The 20,204-nt window shown below is 36.4% G+C and overlaps 1 protein-coding gene across 1 annotated transcript in view; it reads left to right on the top strand.

Moving 5' to 3' along the window:
• LOC117109550 (low-density lipoprotein receptor-related protein 1-like) overlaps positions 1-20,204 on the top strand; it is a 118,541-nt gene that overhangs the window by 55,844 nt on the left and 42,493 nt on the right. Inside the window, exons 18-41 of the mRNA XM_033251920.1 lie at positions 4-141; positions 922-1,047; positions 1,474-1,821; positions 2,221-2,346; positions 3,507-3,635; positions 4,823-4,945; positions 5,978-6,103; positions 6,777-6,899; positions 7,044-7,247; positions 7,564-7,777; positions 8,221-8,388; positions 8,817-9,061; positions 12,136-12,255; positions 12,722-12,946; positions 13,850-14,024; positions 14,604-14,698; positions 15,023-15,298; positions 16,379-16,501; positions 16,659-16,790; positions 17,325-17,459; positions 17,990-18,119; positions 18,452-18,727; positions 19,074-19,198; positions 19,820-19,942. Of these exons, the coding sequence (XP_033107811.1) occupies positions 4-141; positions 922-1,047; positions 1,474-1,821; positions 2,221-2,346; positions 3,507-3,635; positions 4,823-4,945; positions 5,978-6,103; positions 6,777-6,899; positions 7,044-7,247; positions 7,564-7,777; positions 8,221-8,388; positions 8,817-9,061; positions 12,136-12,255; positions 12,722-12,946; positions 13,850-14,024; positions 14,604-14,698; positions 15,023-15,298; positions 16,379-16,501; positions 16,659-16,790; positions 17,325-17,459; positions 17,990-18,119; positions 18,452-18,727; positions 19,074-19,198; positions 19,820-19,942 (4,005 nt within the window). The remainder of the gene's footprint in view (positions 1-3; positions 142-921; positions 1,048-1,473; positions 1,822-2,220; positions 2,347-3,506; positions 3,636-4,822; positions 4,946-5,977; positions 6,104-6,776; positions 6,900-7,043; positions 7,248-7,563; positions 7,778-8,220; positions 8,389-8,816; positions 9,062-12,135; positions 12,256-12,721; positions 12,947-13,849; positions 14,025-14,603; positions 14,699-15,022; positions 15,299-16,378; positions 16,502-16,658; positions 16,791-17,324; positions 17,460-17,989; positions 18,120-18,451; positions 18,728-19,073; positions 19,199-19,819; positions 19,943-20,204) is intronic.

The following is a 20,204-nucleotide window of genomic DNA, read 5'->3' as shown; positions in this document are numbered from 1 at the left end:
CAGACCCTGACAAGCCGCTTGGCACACACTGTGAGGCCAATGAATTGACCTGTAAAAATGGGCGTTGCATACGAATTGACTGGAAGTGCGATGGCGACGATGACTGCGGTGATGGAACTGATGAAACGGAAGAAACGTGCAGTAAGCTTAATATTTCTTTAATTTGTATCTACATTGTACACCATTTAGTATGGTTGATTAGTTAAAAATTTCTGCCTTAAGTAAATTAAAGATTTTCTGTTCTCCTGTTCTGTCTTTGCTTTATGCTTATATTAATTAAAATGAATTTCCCAGAGCTTATTGGCTGAGCAGTTAAAGCAGGGGTGCTGCAACATACAGCCATAATACCGGCGCTTGCACGAATGGCACGCTGGTCTATTGTTTTGGAGGTGGAACAACTCTTTTTTGAATAAGGACTATAAACCATAGGAGCAGTGTACACAATTGGCTCTGATGAACCTAGTACATCTTTCGAGATGAGTAGGGCTTAACCTGTTGTAATGGTCAATCTCCTCTGTCTTTGTGGACTATCGACGGTGCCTTCTTGGCTGTGCATGACACGACAGGATTCTTAGGGGAGAAGTAAGCTGTAAGAATGAGTATGGTAGTCCACATTTGCTCGGGCTGAAGCCTTGCAAATATGAAGATGGCCCTTAATCTAGGGCTCCAGATGGAAACAAATCTTCGATAATTGTACAATGGATTTTTCTCTGACACAAAAAGCATATTTGAAGAGAAACTTGGATACAGATTTTTGAATATTAAAAAACTGGGTGAAAATTATGACAAATATTATTTTGTGTTTATTTGTTCAGTTGCAGCAGCAGTTTTAATTTGAATATTCTTATAAACCGTAATGTAATATTTGACCAAAGTTTTGCTGTGATGTAACAATACCTGGTTTATTTGCTTTTCTAACAGAGGATAAGGAGTGTGCTGTCACTCAATTTATGTGCTCAAATTTTAAATGTATTCCCAAAAAATACATTTGTGATGGTGATGATGATTGCGCCGGCGGATATGATGAGACTGACGAAATATGTAGCAGTAAGTACATAAATGAATTTATAGTACAACCTTCTAAAAGAAAATCAGTTCTATGGTCGGCAAATGATGGGTCACGACCCAAGTTAGGGACGTTGACAAACTTTTTGAAGGTAATCTGGTTGCAGCAGGGTCTTGAAAAAACAATAGAAAAGGGGTTAATAAGTGTTTCAATTAACATTTAAAAAATCAGTAGATTCCATTGAGGATATTAAACTAAATCTTGTTACAAAACAATTTAATTAAATGTTGTGGCTTTTTAAATGTGTTAAATGTCTGGATGTTTTTGCCCGAGGTATAAGTGATATGCTTGATAATACCAAAGATACCAATATTTTTCTATCGATCCGTCCCTGGCTGCCGCCACTAATAATTGTTACTGTGTTTAGTACTTTGCTCTTTTTGTATTTATTTCTTTATTCTTTCAAGCAATCACATGTTCACCAACGGAATTCACATGTGCAAATGACAAGTGCATAGATCCCGTCTGGATATGTGACCGTGAAGATGATTGCGGCGACAACAGCGATGAGGAAAATTGCAAATATGGAACCTGTAATGAGAATGAGTTTTCTTGCACAAATGGACGTTGTATCAACATCAATTGGCGTTGTGACACTGATGACGACTGTGGTGACAACTCAGATGAGGCCGATTGTCGTTACCGTTGTGACAGTAGCACGCAGTTCACTTGCAACTCTCGACAGTGTATTGGCTTAGAATTTGTGTGCAACGGCGTTAATGATTGCAATGATGGTAGTGATGAGACGAATTGCAGTAAGTTTTTAAATTTACTTGTTTAAATTTTTCTATAGTGCTTGCACAAGTAGACAATATTGTTTGTCATCTTGATTTTCCAAAATCTCAACTTTCCACAACCAATCATTGTTTGGGAATATTATGTGAACCACTAAATTACAACATACTGCTGGGATGGACCATCGCAGCTCGACCGCAGCACAGCCGCAGCCAAACCGCTGCCCAACCGCAGAACAACCGCAACCCAACCTATGCCCAACCCCAGCCCAATCCAACCCCAGCCAAATCGCAGCACAACTGATCCAAAATCTTGAAATTCTAAGTTCTACTCAAAACCCTAGAATTTCCAAATATCATCATACTTGAGCAAAACCATTTTTTTTCTCTAATTAAATTGTTATTTATATCTTTATTTAGCATCTGTTCCACCATTTCTATGCGAAAGTAATCAGTTTCATTGCGGCTCAGGAATTTGTATACCTGATACGTTTGTGTGCGATGCAGATGAAGACTGCAATGATGGGTCAGATGAGCTTGATTGTGGTGAGTTTCTTCTTACAATTTGTTTCTAAATAGTGTTTTTAATTTAGGTTGTGAATTTATCTCAGGAAAGCAAGCCAATGATGCAATGAAATACCATCATTACAGGACTTATGGAATCCACTAGTAAATAGCACTAGCTGATGATGATGCAATAATAATGCCTACAGTATTGACATCAAACACAGCATTGTTAAAATATAAGAGCTTCATCAGACTAGTTATGGTCTAATCCACATACAAACAACAACTAAGCCATTTTGCATGCGATCAAAGTATATTGAAAATCTTTGAATGATGCCAAATTGGCATTGTGCCAAATCTAGCTTAAACAAATGTTGTTGTTTTTTCTGGTTTTTTAACTATAAAATGGGTCACTGAAACATTAAAGAGAGTTAATATAGTATGTCATAAATGCCAGCATTTCACAACAGTTACATAATTATACCAATAGGATATGATAGGAACAATTTAAAATTGTACCTATCGCTTAAGTTTTGTTGAGTGCTTGCTTCAGTTTTTGAAATTTAGATGCGCCATAATGTATTTTCCAGAATCGGGAAAATCCAATATCTAAAATTGTTTTTTTTTTTCTGTACTACATATTTTCCAACCATAGACCTATGTGGCATGAAAAAATTGCATTCATTTCGAAAATAATAATAGTAATATCATTCAACTTATAAAGCGCATATTATGGAGATCTCTATGCACTTAACATAAACATGAAAAACGTACCCTTAAACTAACCATTGTTTGGCCGTTGGCTTTGAAGAGCTCATGATATACTTCAGGAGAGTATGTGGAAGTTGTGTTTTTGAGGCCTTCCAGTATTAAGTTCCTATGCTAAAGATAAAATATATCATAATAAATGTTGTTTAAGGGCTAAACATTGTGTATACACTTTCTTGCTTCCAACATTATGATTGGTAACGCTTGGCACTTACTGCGTCTGATGGCCATTGGTTGACGCAATTCTATGGAGAGAAAAAAAACATGATGCCCTTTGCAACTAATCGTTTTTAATGCTGATCCATGCAGACAGCCACCAACAGGAGATGGCATTGTGTTGTCTAGCACTCCCAGGGAACATAGTTGGATTCGTTGGTTGATTGTTTTTAACGGCTGCCGTATGACGCAAGTTTGGTTTTTTTATGTTTCAGGAACCGGTGAATTTACTTGCGAGGAAAAAGAGTATCAATGTGCTAATGGTCAGTGCATCCCCTTGGATTGGAAATGTGACGGTGACCCAGATTGTGAAGATGGTACTGACGAATTAGACACTGTTTGTCGTAAGGAGCCATTTTCAACTTGTAACCTATTTTCTCATTATACCGTAAATGTTTGAATAAGCGCCGCTCTTGAATAAGTGGCCCACCAAACCTGATTATTTTCGCTAAGCACCGCTCCCGAATATGCGCTGTGGTACTAAATCGAGAGTATGTGTGTGTGTGTGTGTAATGAAGCACTTTGAGAAACTGGGTTTTGGATGCATATGCATATAGTGTTAAAATGATTAAATAACACAATGAAGACACAAGCATTTCTTACGATGAACAGCACCTATGATAGGCCTACTGAAATACGGGTATATGTGAGATAGATAACATGGGAAAGGGCATGGAAAGCACCACGCCAATATTTTTTTTATAAGCGCCACTCTCGAAGGGCACCACACTGAGGCTCCAAAAAATTTATTTATGGTACTTTTCAATGGAAATAAAATAATGTATTAATAGTGCAGTCACTCCACTGTACCTATGTTCCGCCCTATGCCTGAATACCAATAATATAACAAGGCGGTTATGGGCAGTTCCATTATTTTTTATGCTTGAAGTTGCCGAATTGTTCAAATTTTTGTACCTTGAACCCTGTACATATGGGTTTCACCCCATAATTTCATCACCACTTCCATAGATCAATTGGAAACGTTTTCGTGCAGTAAGAATTGTTTGGTTTCCCATCCCTCGAGGTCGGGGTTTTAATCTTTCGCTGTGCATTTCTCTTGTGTGCTTGAGCAAGGCACTTTATCTACATTGCTTCAGTCTACCCAGCTATATCAGTGAGTACCAGAAAATTGCTGGGAGTAACTTGCAGTGGACCAGTGTCCCACCCAGAGTTAGTATTACACTCTCATCCCCTTCACGCTACAGAAACTGGGGATAAGCTAAAGTTCTATGAGCCTTAGTGGCTTGGCAAGGATTTACTTTCTATTTCCTGTAGATCAATATGTACCACATTAAATTTTATGATTCATTCATAGTATTTGCATAAATCATGACTATAGTCTAGAATACCTTAGCGAAGGTAAAGACACTGATGAACACATAACCTCTTTGGTAGAAGTAATAAATAGTTATATTATTGTGTTGAAGATTATTTACTCAACATATAGCATATCTTCAATTTTTTTTTTTACTTTTCATTTACTTAAATCTGGTTTTAAGGTTACATACATTTCATCAATTATTTTTAATAGCTGCAACACTCTGTAATAACGGAGGATGGTTGTGCCCGAACCATACCCTCTGTATCCCGTTGAGTAATCTTTGTGACGGTGCCGAACATTGTCCCAGTGGTCACGATGAAGGTTCTGGTTGTGGTAAGTGATCTTTTTATATTCACTAAAAGAAGCAGATTGCTGAGAGTAACCTGGGGTGAATCACCGTCACACCCAGGAGAGCGTTGCACCCAGGGGAGCGTTACACCCTGGGGAGCCTTGCACCTAAGGGATCATCACACTGTCATCCGCTTCACCCTACTGGGGATAAGTTCCAGTCCATACCACCCCCCTCCCCCTTCCCGTAATTCAGCAAGGAAAGACATTTTTGACACATCTGTGTAGTTAAAAGCCCCATTCCCGGCAAAGTTTCACTAAAACATATTTTTTTTTAGAAAAAAATGCATATGCATTATCCTAATTATTATAAATCATGGAAAAATATAGGTATAAATTTTAGTTTTAAGCAAAAAAAAAAAAATAAAAAGAAAGAGAAATACTAACTATTTCTCATACTGTAGGAGATTACCATTTTCTCAACAAATTCTTTGCTACTAGGCAAGTTCAGAGGTTGTAGATCGCATCCGCTGGAATGCTCTTCCTTTTTCTGTATACTTTTTGTACTTTGTACCTTGCACACTGCGGTCGTTCGAGTAGGACTGAGATGTTTGTTTAAGAGTCAAAATCTCGGTCAGAATAATTTTTTAACACATTTGAAATAATCCCTATGAAATATTATGTCTATATATATTGTATATATAGTGTCAATACTAGCAACGGAAAATATCATGTTGGTCGTTTTTATGTGTGATAACAGAACCTAAATCGAGGTAAGGCTAAGCCTAGCCTAGCAGTGTTGGATAGGCTAATGTTTCTGGCGCCTACTATATTTCTTCGCAAACCTATCGCAAAATCAAACATGAAAAATTCATCCGCAATCATTTTTTCATGTTTAGGAATGTCTAAATTCAGGTAAAATAGCAATTTCATATTTTAATATAAATCTTTATAACATGTATAAAAATCAGATTTTTTTTTAAAACTTAAATTTTGGCAGGAATGTGGATTTAATAGTTTTCAAATCAAGAATGTTAATGAATTGGTTTTGTTTTTTTTTACAATTAATTTTCACAGATGTTGATAAATGTACACATCCTAATATGGGTTGTACTGATGGCTGCCAAAATGCTCCAGTTGGTTACTATTGCACATGCCCAGATGGTTCTGTACTTGATAATGATAAGAGCACGTGTATACCAGGTATGATTTTTTTTTTTTTCAACCAAAGTTTCAAGAATTATCTCAGAATAATATAATAGTCTAAGAATAATGGAATATTCTGACTAAAATTGTGGAACAATTTTTTGGTTTTTTGTTGGGGGTTGGGAGGTAGGAGTAGTCATTCTGCTTGAGGGGGAATGCTTGAGAATATTGTATAAGTAGCATGTATACTTTTTGACTGGTTAAAAATAATTTTCAGGGGGCATGTGAATGTATATGTGGCAAAGACAAGCCAAACCAGTCACTAGTTGCAAATTGTGTTTCAGAGAAAATAGCTAGAATGTAAAATTTTTAAAAATCTATTTTATTTCACTAAACTGAGGTTTATGCATCATGCTGTGCTGTTATTTTTCCCAATTTCAATGTTAGAACAACAACAAGATTCTATGATAGTTTCTGCATGAGAAATGCTTGAAATCATAAACTTTGAAGGCTGATTTCTCATATATTGTTCTTTAAACAGCTGTTGCTTAAATGCTTGTAACCTCATAAGGTTTTGATTTGAATTGATTTTTTTACCATTTTTTAACCCTGTATTAATAACTCAAAATCGATTTTTGCGACAAGTGACTGGTTTGGCTTGTCTTTGCCACATATGCTAATTTCAGGGGTAAGATTTCAGGATTCTCAAAGTAATTTGATTTCACTCCAGATATGAACATGTGCGATAAAAAGCGCTGTAGTCAGCAATGTACGAACCTTAAAGGGAACTTCACCTGCAGTTGCTATAAAGGATACCGTATGATGGATGACAGGTGGACATGCAAATCGACTGGTAGGAATAATAAACATGTGTCGTTTATATCCATATTCTATATCTATGTTTTATCCCTTTTCAATGTAACAACATTTTCGGTTACATTTTGAACATTGATGGTCTCAATAATTATTTAAAAAATATTTATTTCTTTTCTGGTAGTTGATTTCGCTCCTCTGTTAGTGTACTCCAATCGACATCAACTTCGTTTCCTCAATATGGAAAGTGAGGAGTACGGTATCTTGGTTACTGGTATGAGAAACACGATTGCTCTGGATTTCTACCAAGCTGAAAACTCTGTGTTTTGGACCGATGTGGTTGACGACAAAATTTACCGTGGATATCTGACAAATGAAACGTTAAATGGTACTCCCTCTAAATTTTCTTATAATGAAGCAATACACTATGCTACAGGTTTCCATACATATTTTCATTACAAGGCCAATGCCATAGTATTACTTTAGGGCTCTGGCAGCATAAGTTCCATATTGATGAGTTATATGAATTTCAGATAAATGCTAATGAATATTCATATTAAATTTGCATGAGGTTGGAGGTCAATACTTTTGAAATATTTTTTTGCACAATCATAAGTGACATGACTTATTATAGGGCATAATGCTAGTGAATAATTATGGTATTAAATTAGCAGTTACAAAAACAATAATAATTTTATTGACAGAGGGGGCAGGACTTATCAACCGTACTGTTGTAGTATCATCTGGGCTGGCCACTGCAGAGGGTCTTGCTGTGGATTGGATTGGTCAGAACCTCTACTGGGTTGACAGTCTATTAGATCAGATTGAAGTTGCCAAGCTGAACGGTTCTCATCGTACAACGGTCATTGCTGGCAACATGGAAAGCCCCAGGGCAATTGCTTTGGATTCAAGAAAGGGGTAAATATACTATAAATTTCTGTCCACACCATAACATTTTCTTTGACAAAATATAATAATGCATAATGTGCCTGTATATGGACATGATGTGATGTCATCATGACCATATTTAGGCATGTCATACGGGAATGTGTACTATACCTGTCTCTTATACACATCTAGATGTGTATAAGAGAATTGTACATTGCAGTCTCGATGTAATTTTTTGTTGCATCGGATCTGTGTGAGTTCAACGCTGAAGCAATAAACCTGCGCCGGGGACAGTCATGTCCTAGACTGCAGTCTACATGTTTAATATTCACACAACAAACTAAAGTCTGTCCCCAATGATTAATCGCTCCGTTCAATGCTTTTTGATTTTCATTTTTCAACAATTTAGTTGAACCCTCATATGAAATATATGTTTGTCTTCATATATAATCATCTTTTTTGATTTTCTTCAGCATTATGTTTTGGACTGACTGGGAAAACAGCATGCCTCGTATAGAATCAGCAACGATGAGTGGTATGAACAGATCTATTATCATAACGGTGGATAAACTGTCTGGAGGCTGGCCTAACGGGCTGACACTTGACTATGAAGAAGACCGAATACTTTGGATCGATGCCAGGTAACATGTGTTGTTGTTAGTGATAGTAATGGTTATATTACTGGTGGTATTTACTGTTATGGTGATATATTTGGTAGAGATGTTAAATTATTGTTCTGTGTTTGAATGTGGGTTCTTATGCATCATAATAATACTCATTAAAACTGATTTGGTGATTGTTTCCCTGTGCTAAATTCATTAAAACCGATTAATCAAGTACATAAAATTCACCTCATATCACCTTTTTTTTGCGAGCTAACGCCCCACCGACTTAATCATCAAGCTCCCCCATTTAACCTTTTCACCCCATCAGTCCCACCCCCAATTTTAAGACTCCAGGCCACATAATTTAAAAATTGGGACTCCTGATGTTGTTTATGGTGATGGTAATTTGCAATGAAGATAATGCCTGCGCTTACTAGATTTGTTAATGAATTCTTCCCCCTTAGATCTGATAGTATCCACTCAGCATTTTACAATGGCAGTGACATCAGGATCATACTGAAGGGACACAAGTTCTTGTACCATCCTTTTGCCATCACAATGTTTGAAGGTTACCTCTACTGGACTGACTGGAGGACTAACATGGTGTACAAGGCTAGGAAGTGGGATGGGAATGACCTACAAGCTGTACAGAAGACTCAGACCCAGCCATTTGATATCCACATTATACACCCACAGAGGCAACCGCAAGGTAACTTACAAGCTACTTCATTGGTCAATCATTAGTCATGTGAATTTTCTCCTTGGATTTATTTGTTGATTTTGTAATGCTGCAAAAAAATTGCCAGAATCTACATCCCAATAGAACCCAGCCATTCGATATCCACCTTATACACCCCTTGAGGCCACCGAGGGGTAAATTACAAGCTAATTCATTGGTCAGTCATTAGTCATGTGACTTTTCTCCACTACATTCGTTTGTTGACTTATTAAGATTGGGAAATAATTTGCTAGAATCTACTTACATGCGAGATTCCATATGTTATCCCAATAGAACCCAGCCATTCGATATACACCCCTTGAGACAACTGCAAGGTAAATTACAGGTCTCTTCATTGCTCAATCATTAGTCATGTGAGATTTCTCCACTACTTTCATTTGCTGATTTTGTAATGATGTAAAAGGATTGCCAGAATCTACTTACATATGAGATTCCATATGTTATCCCAATAAATCGCAATAGCGAATGACAGGATGAAGATGTTCCTACTAATTCCCCAGGGATTCCTCAAAATAGCATGGCGTGATGAATGTTGTACATGGATAGAACAGAAATCTTAGGATGTGTATGCACATGTGTTGGATGACGTATAGAAAGTGTAGGCATCCTGTAAAGGTAGCCATCAATTTGACTCACAATTGACTGTTATGCAGTACAAAATACGGCAGAATTTACCTAAAAAATAATGGAATTGTCCATCCCAAGCATTGTATGATAAATACGTTTAATGAGTTTGAATAAATCAACCTCATTTTTTCGGTTTGCTTACACGATATATTAAGAAGTGGATAGCTTACTAATGTGAATGAAGTGTTGCATCAAGTTTCTACGAATCGGAATTGGTCTGAAGAAAAAACGAGGTTAATTGCATTAAAGACATATTCATTATAATATACAATGCCTGGGATGGACAATTCCATTATATATATTCAAGGGAATTAAATCTATCAAAGGGGAAAGTATCTCGCGCATCACAGTGATAATTCATAGGCATAAACAGGGCACAAAATTTTGTAATTTTAAACATTTAATTTCCAAATATAGATCAATAGATTTTTAATCCTGTTTTCATTTGTATTTCCACATTTAGTAGCAAAGTTTGACAAAATTTTATAGTTTAAAATAGTTTTATACAAGTACTGATATTTTTTTGATAAACTAGCCACTTAAAAGCTGAATAAAAACACATGGTTGGATTTAGTATTGCTATTCAACAAGTTCAATGCACTATTAATTACTTCCATGTTGGTTAAGGGAAGTAATAGACTAGACGATATCTCTCTAAACGATTAATATCCATACACAAGTGTTCAGAGGTTTTCTGTAGTGGAATCGTTCTAGATAGTGTGAACTGTTTTACTGTTTATTGGAGACAGGAGATGTCAATCATAGTAATCGCTTGGAGGCAAATATAATCCTTACCAGTGCTTTTTAATGTATGGTAATAATTTCTCAATAAATACAATAAGTTAATATAGTACACATACCCATTTCAAAGAAATGCTCAAGACGCTTAATTAGTTATCAGTAACAGTATAGGTAACAAATAATTATGATGATAAGTATGAATGATATTTATAATTATCTCAGATGCTTTAGCTTAAATACTATCAAATAACTTAAATGTAGTTTTTTATAAACTTTCACAATATAATTACGAGTTAATTGTATCAAGAATATGGCCCAATGCCTGTAATTTTTTTAGTCTAACCTACTCATTTATCACCATAAATTTTAGTTTTATGCTTGAGAAGAAAAAAAAAGTGAAAAAGCTTTATTTTTTTGATGACTTAATAATCCATTTTAGAGGTTCTTGATAGCATCCGGTACCGTGCTCTCACCAGCGGATTTTTTTTTTACAACGGAACCCAGACTTGCGTGTTTTTACGTTACTGCCTGCTGTACATTGTCCAATTAGATCTCAACCAATATGCTTATAGGTACTACCAATCTAAATTCGGAATTCCATCACTTTCTCATGAACGCATCAACCTCCGTCGAGGACAATTTTTAGGTCATGTAACTCGCACAGACCCAACGCGACATCAAATCTCGTCCAAGTGCATCGTAGAGTGCTGCCTGAGTTGGTCTTAACCCCAACTGGATAGTGAATCAATTGGATTTCTTGTAAAGGATACCACACAACAGCTGCAGTAGTCTGCTCATTGTGGAAGTTGTTGTCACTACCAAACATCTTGCCCGCCATGGCCACCTTTATCTATATCCATTCATAAAATAAGCCATGCCCTGGTCATGATCCCTTTGTATTCCAAGGTTCAGGGCGATAGAGCTTAAATGATTATGGGATGGTTATATGAATAGATATCAAGCTATGATTTGATTGATATATCTTTATATAGGCTTGTGCTATTTAGAAGTTGGACCTCAGAGCTCAGTGGAGGTCCTAGTTACATATAATGTATTTTTGATATACTTAATATTCAGTAACATTGTTAAATTATAACTATTATGCAAAGTAATCATGTAAAAGATAAAATATAAGTCCATATTGGGAAGCTATTATATTTGTTTTGTTCATCTCCAAGCTAATATGTTAGCTGTAGTAAAACTGTTACCAAGTCTGAACGCTTCAAAAGTTGACACATTGAAAAATGTTATGTAAAACTGCTTTTTGCAATTGTTTGGTTTCCTAACCTCAAGGTCAGGGGTTTCAATACCTCTCTGTGCATTTCACTTGTGTAGATTTGAGCAAGGCAATTTATCTGCATTGTTTCTCTCCACCTCTGGAGTATAAGTGAGAACCTGTAGTGGTTAATGCCAAAATGCGCTGATGTAGCTGCTGCAACATTATGGAATACTCCCACAGGGAGCTTGAGTTTGTGTTCCGTAGGCGTTTAATCCAATGACCTGGGTAATGATAATGTGAAGCACATAGAGGGCTTATAGAGTCTACCATTATTATTATTTTTGTTTGATACCTGTTTGATTGATGTAATTGCTCATTTACATAATTAATATGTAGTAAATCATTAAAATTACAATGCTGCTATGCACTAATACATAATTTTTATTGTTCATTGTAGCTGAAAACCCATGTGCAAATGGTGCTGGGTGTTCCCATATTTGTCTCCTGAATGGAGTAGAGCCCGCATGTCTCTGTCCTCACATGATGAAACTTGGATCTGATATGAAAACCTGCGAAGGTAAGTCATCATTACCCCTGCCAAGGAGGTTATGTATTCACTGCTTGCTGTCTGTCTGTCTGCTGGTCTGTCTTTCTTTCTGTTAGCAAGATTACGCAAAAACTAATAAATGGGTCATCATAAAATTCAGTGGAATGGTACATAATATTCAAGGTCAGGGTCACTGAAATTAAATTTTTAACCCTCGAGCATAAAGGAAAATAATCATGGAATCGCCCTTAGCATGCAGGCAGCACTCAAAAAAACAATGTACCAGAATATGATGGGCAATTCCATTTTTTATTGAGGGTATTTTGCAGTTTTGCCCATCATAAACAACCTGTGTATTGTTGGTACTGTATTCAGGCACAGGGCAGAGGTATGAACTCTATGGAGTGAGTGCTCTAGTTTAAACATACACTGTATTCAATGTAAATGTAAATGTATATATGTGGTTATCGTTGAAATTTTACATTTATTATTGTAGATGACATAGCATTCCTTGTGATCCTAAAACCAACTGTGATTCGTGGTGTTGATCTGAGTGATGGGGATTTCAGCGTGATTCCATCGTGGACGCTTCCGCGCATACTCAACGTCAGTTCCATAACGTTCTCCTCCAGTGAGGGCAGATTCTACTGGGTTGATGTTAACAGGAAGACAATAAGTAAAGCTTTCATTAATGGAACCGGTCTTGAGACTGTTGTAGCGGGTATGTACACTGCAACAGAGTAGCATAGCTCAGTCGGCTGGTTTTAGCCTCTCAGTTGTAGAACGAAGGGGCCTGAGGACTCTGGCATGGCCTCATCTGGGGCTGGTGGCTGCAGAGGGCCTCGTTTCGGTCTGGGGGCCAGCCGCTTCAGCGTTTTTAGTGTTCTGTGACGTATTTTAATTACCTTTCTACACATCTGGGTTCGAAGTTTAGGCCTATGTATCGTGATTTGAACCAAAAAATCATACTTAATTTTAACTAGATAGGCCCATCACTATGAAACATATTACAATAATTACCAAACAAAAAGAGCCAATTAAAATCAATAAATATTTATGGACCTGGCGATAGTGATAATAATAAATATATCCCAATCACTCGGCAGACTGGTTATTTGTTTGTAAAAAAATATTTGAATTTGCTGAGGCTCCGGGGCCCCTGGCTTTATAGCCAGTGAGAGCTCATAACCGTTCCACTGGCCTCTGTGTGTGCACTGAACCGTGAAGATCCTTTGGTATCTGGATCATTTCCATCCACCACTCTTCTTGTGTTTTTAAATGACGAACCCCACTGGAAGTAAATCACTATGAAAATGTTCCATAAGAATACTTCTAACTTTAAGAATGAGGGCCAAGGATTTGCCAAACAACAAACTTACTACTTTTTTAAGTGGCTATTTCTTCACAATACAAACATACACAAGATGCTTTACATTACTTTACATTAGTCCCATCACAAGATTTGGAGATGGAGTTGTTTTGGGCGTGAGAACAACTCCTGTTACCATTAACACTCAGGCCTTTTTTTTAAAAAACAATCCTGTTGTTAGCCAGCCTGCATTCGCAACATATAATATGTATCTAACTTTCATGTACCATTTATATTTCAAAATTCTTATTGTAGGCGTTATGGGCGGTACAAGTATTGCTTTAGACTGGATCACGGGTAATATCATGTGGACCAGTAATGGCATCAACAAGGGACAGATCAACGTGGCCAAGCAGGATGGTAGTTACAGAAATGTTGTTCTCGGTGGCTTAGAAAAGCCGACCAGTCTCGTACTACAACCTTCAAAAGGGTATGCTCAATGGCATTAATCTTCTGCCATCACACATGTTTATCATTCTCTTATTTTCTCAAGCTTGATTTTTATCTGTTTTTCTTTTTTTTTTTCTCCCCTTTTCATTTCTAGTTGTCAAGTGTTTTTAGTCTTACTATTTATTTATTGTTTATTTTTTTGGTTTATATAGTGCCTTTCTTTGTAGATACAAATCACTTATTTTCATGGTTATTGGGTCCACATGCATAAGTGTTGCAACACACTAGTTACCCACTTGTACTCCTGGGTGGAGATATGTAAATCCCTTGTAAATGCACAGTGAGAGGTTGAAACCCTGACTTTGAGTATTGGGAAACCAGACGTTTCCGCTGTGCCAAACAGCTTTAATTGTTTCTTTCCGTTCTGTCTTCTGTGAAATATTCTGTGACATATTTTGACAAAACCCAGACAAATGCACAAGTTAATATTTTGAGAAAAATAATGTTTTGAGACTGTCACACATTCAAATAAATGATATTATCTTTTGGTGTGGTATGGGATGTAATTGTCAGTGTATTTTAGTGTATTTTAATAAAAGTGTTATTGTTTTTTTCTTAGAAAAATGTACTGGATAAGTAATGGAACTATAGAGCAGTCAACAATGAATGGAACTGAAAGAAGCACGCTAATAGGCAATCTTAAAAATCCGACAAGTATGTTTATCATGTAGTCCATCTCGATAGTGTACATAAAATAGAATGTGGGGTTCTTCTTTAGCAAATTAAAAATCATGATGCATTTGTGAATATTAATTACATAATTTTATCTATTTGGTTTTACAAATTCCACCAATGAAATCCCATCCCAGTTACATGACCAAGTCCACATCTTTTTCACCCAAACATTGATTATGTAGTATGCTGTCATTAATCAGTTTGGTCTTTTTTATCAATATTTTTGGAACGTTATTTAGAGTGTCTACAAAAGTAGCACATATGACATTCTAATTCTATTAATAACAATGTTGTATTTTGTAGGCATTGCTCTGAGCAGGGACGGACTCAAGTTATATTGGGCAGACAGCAGTAAAATCGGTGTCTACGCTCTCAAAGACGATAGCCAATCCATCTTTTACACGCTTGACAATAACACTACCGTAATTGCTCTGGCTGCCCATGAAGATTTCCTCTTTTTCGCCGACAATGCAAGTAGTGTATTTTCTGTAACATATGCAGAAAAAACAGTGAAAACAATTAAGGAAGATTATTCAGGTGTTAATGAACTCCTTGTCTATGACCAAAATGCACAACCATGTGAGTTTCTGTCATTTCATAAAATATACATTTCTGTTAAATATACCTTGTATAAGGATCCTTTTGATTATCAGATTATCATTGAAGTTTTCACTGTGATTAAGTTACCTCAGCCTTCAAAAAATGAATATTTAGCAAACCTGTTTAATTAGTATACCATTAGTATTTGAAGGTTAAGGCATTTAACAAACAATAGTTAAATATGATGTATACTTTCAAGAATGATTGCAGCATTTTTTGGTTAATATATACTGTAAGAGCAAGAGCTGTTTAAGTAATATCCTTTTATATTTGTATATAATATTAATGTAGGAATTTATAGTGTGCTTTTTGCTAAAGGTTAAAAGGTGCTTGTGATACTAGAAGCATGTAGCGCAGCTTATAAGGTATTGAGCCTTCATTCGTAAAGGTGTGGGTTCGAGACCGATGCTTATCATACTTATCATACTGCTTGTGTCCTTGGATAAGACACTTTATATCTGCATTTGCCTCTCTTCACTCATTAGTATAAGTAGGTACTTGGTAGGAGGTGGATTGGCAAACTGGCGCAAAGTGGTCTCTGTTTCCTGGGACCTCTGTACAATTGCAGAGTAAGGGATTTTGAAGTACAGTATATCCACAGTGCCAAAATAAAATGCAGAATATAGTACGGACAGTGTGTTTGTTAATGTGCCTTCACCTTTATACTCATTGTTAACTTGGTGGCCTATTAATAGATTCGGTGCCGGGTTGTATGTACCCACCCCACAGTCTATGACAATGAACCTTATCCCGAATCAAGAAATATCAACAGAACTTGCGCCAAAACAAAGCATGATGGGACTGGAAAGGAGGCAGAAAACAGCAACAAAACACACAATGTTTCCTAATAATGGCTAACGTAAATAAAATTCAGCGTCTTTTTTAAAGAAATAAACTGATTAATAGTTAGATGACACCACACCACCACCGTGGTTGCATGAGAAATCAAGCGGCGCTATTGCCCCTTTTCAACCCCATCATGCATCGACTTTGATTCGCAATAACTTTATTTGACAAGTTCAGTTTACCATTAATATGTTGTATTTCCCCGTTACTCAGCGTCCACAAATGCCTGCTCCAAATCGGACTGCCAACAGATGTGTTTGCCATTATCAGAGACCGAAAAGACATGTCTATGCACTGCAGGGTATGTGCTTGACTCAAAGCAACGGAGCTGTAATGGTGAGTGAGATATATATAAAAAATTATTCTTTCATAATATGTACCAAATTTCAATATGGCACTTATGTTTGCAGTGTTTATTGGACCTTGAACAATAATGTGACTGTTAATGAAATGTATAGTTTTTCTCATACTTGTTTTTTTTTTTTTTTATCAGGTATCAATTCATTTTTATTGTACTCTGTGGACAGCAGTATTCAAGGCTTATCCCTATCTGGTGACTCTTCAGAGCAGGCACTTACACCAATTACAGGAACAGCATTGAGTGTTTCCATAGATTTTGACTACAGTAAGTATTTTAAAAACGTACAGAGTGAATTTTTAATCTTTATTATTTGCTGCGTGAGTTTAATGTTTTTACTGCTACTTCACTTGGAACACACGTGGGCATAGTGCAGCCTACATGCCACGTGCGGCTCGAAGGAGATTTTGTTGCGGCCTACAAAAATAAACCACCTTTGGCTAAAAAACCCTTATTTTTTTAACTGCCTGACACCGATCATCTAAAAAGTAATATTTTAACTGAGCTGAAACAGTATAAAACCAGTCCATGAACGTTTTTGGGATCACACGGGAAACATCAAAGTTCAGGTGCGACATCAGTGTTAAATAAAAAATTATTCTTGATCTTGTGCTAGGTAAATTCATATATATATATAGTATATATATATTGACAAAACAAGATTTTTGACAATGATGAAAGTATTGTTTCCTGTCTTTTGTCTGATATTGAATTTGTAATCATTTGACCATTTTGATATCATTGGTGTTACATCTTAGTTTCTAGACTGCCTAAGTATTAACTATGATTTTGTGATTGCAGAGAGTGATTATATCTACTGGGTTGATACAGCGACCAGCAAGATCCGTCGCATCAAACGTGACCTGTCAGGACGTGAAGGCATAATCACCGATGGCTTAGGACGTGTTGAAGGCATTGCATTTGATTGGATAGCTAGTGAGAATGATTCATCTATATGATTAGTACAATAATAATAATAGTCTATATTGTGGATATTTACATGGATAAACCAACTAATTGACATTTTTCTTTGAAGAACACCCTTATGACAAAGTTGTAAACCATTCCAAGAATTGGGATAAATAGCAACCAACTCGAATAAGACAAGAATTTAGATCTTAAAGTTGAACACAATGTCCACTAGAGAAGTAAATATAAATATGTAGTTCTACTACAATCCTTTACATACTTACATTCAGCCTGGTTTCCTTAAAATTGCTACAGTGTTTTTCATGCAGTCGTACTGTGTAACATTCCCCGACGCAATCGGGAAGGCTCCCCAATTTGACTGACCAATCAGCATCGCCGATAGCGTGTAGAGATTGTACGGAAACCAATGCTTAAGAGTGATGAGAAACAAATTTATATACACATAGTGCAAACATTAGTAAATTTGTGTGAAGGCAAACTTTTATATAGTAACAATTTCATGTCTTATTGTTATGCTTACTTTTGTTTCATTCTAGACAACTTGTACTGGACGGATCAGCAGCTTGACCTTATTGAGGTTGCCAGTGCCAACGGATCTCATCGTTATGTTTTGATATCGGACAACTTGGAGAAGCCTAGATCAATTGCTGTGTATCCACAGAAGGGGTAGGTCATTCAAGAGGAGGGTTGAATATTATTGAGAGGAGGATTGGGTGGTCAAGTGGGAAAGGAAGGGGTTGAAATCATTCATATGGTTGAAGGGTGGAAGGTGCTCATGAAAGGATGTAAGCCATTCAGGAAAAGATGGGTAAAAATCATTTATGAGAAGTTATTAGAGAGGATTAAAAGTATTTTATTTTAATCCGAAGATTGTATTTTTATATCTGAAAATGTTCTTGTCTATACCACCTGATGTTGTTTATCTTGCTTGTTTGTTGTTGTTGTAAGCAACAACATCAATAAATTTCAATTTGTTTTTCATATGCTTTTATTTCTAGATTATTGTTTTGGTCAGACTGGGGCAGAAATCCCAAAATTGAAAGGAGTACATTAGCAGGTACTGCTCGTAAGGTACTTGTAAACACGAGCATTTCGTGGCCAAATGGCATTACGATTGACTATGAGATGAACCACGTCTACTGGTGCGAAGCACAGTTCAACAAGATTGAAAGGATCAAAATCGATGGGACTGGACGGTACATTGTTGTTGAAGCTGGACTCCAAGATCCGTTCTCCATCACCATATTAGATGACATGATGTACTGGACAGACAGGTGGGCATCATTTCTGCTTATGAGGCAGTTTTTTTTTGTTTTTTTTTTATAGTTCAGCGCTAGCCCTCACTAATTTTAATGAAAAAACAATTTTAAATGTATATGAATTAGAAAGACCCTCCAATTAAAGACCACTCTTCTGTGGTCCCTAATTCAAAAATGTCTTTTATCTTTATTTTTCTAATTAGAGACCAAAGCTGCTAAAGTGCTTGAAAACCCCAGTCCCAAATTTGGTCTTTAATAGGAGGCAGACCTGTATATTTTATAATTTCTAATCAGATGTTGAAATTTTATTTTTAAAATTTAAAGTACTAAATGATTAATAAAGATATATGTTTGGTTTCAGAACTCATGAAGGTGGCTCTATAAGGAAAGCAAACAAGACAACGGGTAACGACACAGTTTTGTTGCGGAAGAATATCGGCATCCAAATTAAAGATATTCATGCATTCCATAAGAGCAAACAAACAGGTGAGCATTAAATGGTTGCTCAATAAGAAGATATGGTCTTTTACATACATTAATACAGTGGTTCCCAATCTGGGTGCCACAAAAAATAATTGGGTCCGCTAAAGTCAAAAGGGTTTGCAGGTTTGTGAAAGATTTTGGGGTCGGCGAGATTTTATTTTAAGACCTTTCTCATGATTATATTATTTTTCTCGTCTTACAACACTGTGATGAACATCTTACTGCTAATCATTAAGAGCTTTATCAATAAATAAAATTTTGATGTACTATGGTCGCAAATCAGCTTCTATCTATAATCTTATCATCCCATTGGTATACATCCCTGTGGAGAGGTCCGTGAATGCACAATAATTAAGTTTACTGTAGCTTGGCATAGCATAATTTTCCAGAAAAAAAAATGTCTTGCAATAAAGTATGTTAGACCAATCAGTGACTGATCACCAAATCAAACTGCAACCGTTGCAGAGTGATGATCGTTGTTGCATGATGTGTACGTATAATGCATGCCCCATTCGTGTATTATGTTAATCAAACTTTATTCCGCATACAGTGGTTAACACCAGTTTAACCAATTGTTCTATGCTGCCTTGATTATCATTGTATATTAACTTTTTTTTTTCTAAGGCACAAATAATTGTTCTGCCTTGATTAATCCATGTGAACAGCTGTGCTTCTACGTTGGTGATCAACATTTCCAGTGTGCATGTGCCTATGGTGTCCTCAATGATGACGGAAGAACTTGCAGAAGTGAGTTATAAACTAGATTTGAACTCGTCACTGAGGACGAATTCGGTGATCCGCCGTACTTTGACCCTCAGGAAGCGCGCGCGGTGCTGATTGAAAAGTTTCATAATATGCTAACATATGCTGTAATTACTTTTAAAAAAAAGAATAATTTTTAGCATTTTAAAAGACTTACGCATGCGTACACGCACGTCTTGACGCCCGTAAGCACGGAAATGTCACAAAGAGTGACTCCTGACTCTGTCAGGAACACAAAATATGTAAC

This window comes from Anneissia japonica, unplaced genomic scaffold (genome assembly GCF_011630105.1).
Source record: "Anneissia japonica isolate Jap-2015-1 unplaced genomic scaffold, ASM1163010v1 scaffold287829_len2072220_cov186, whole genome shotgun sequence".
NCBI classification, from domain to species: Eukaryota; Metazoa; Echinodermata; class Crinoidea; order Comatulida; family Comatulidae; genus Anneissia; species Anneissia japonica.
This window is presented reverse-complemented; position numbering and strand designations above follow the sequence as displayed.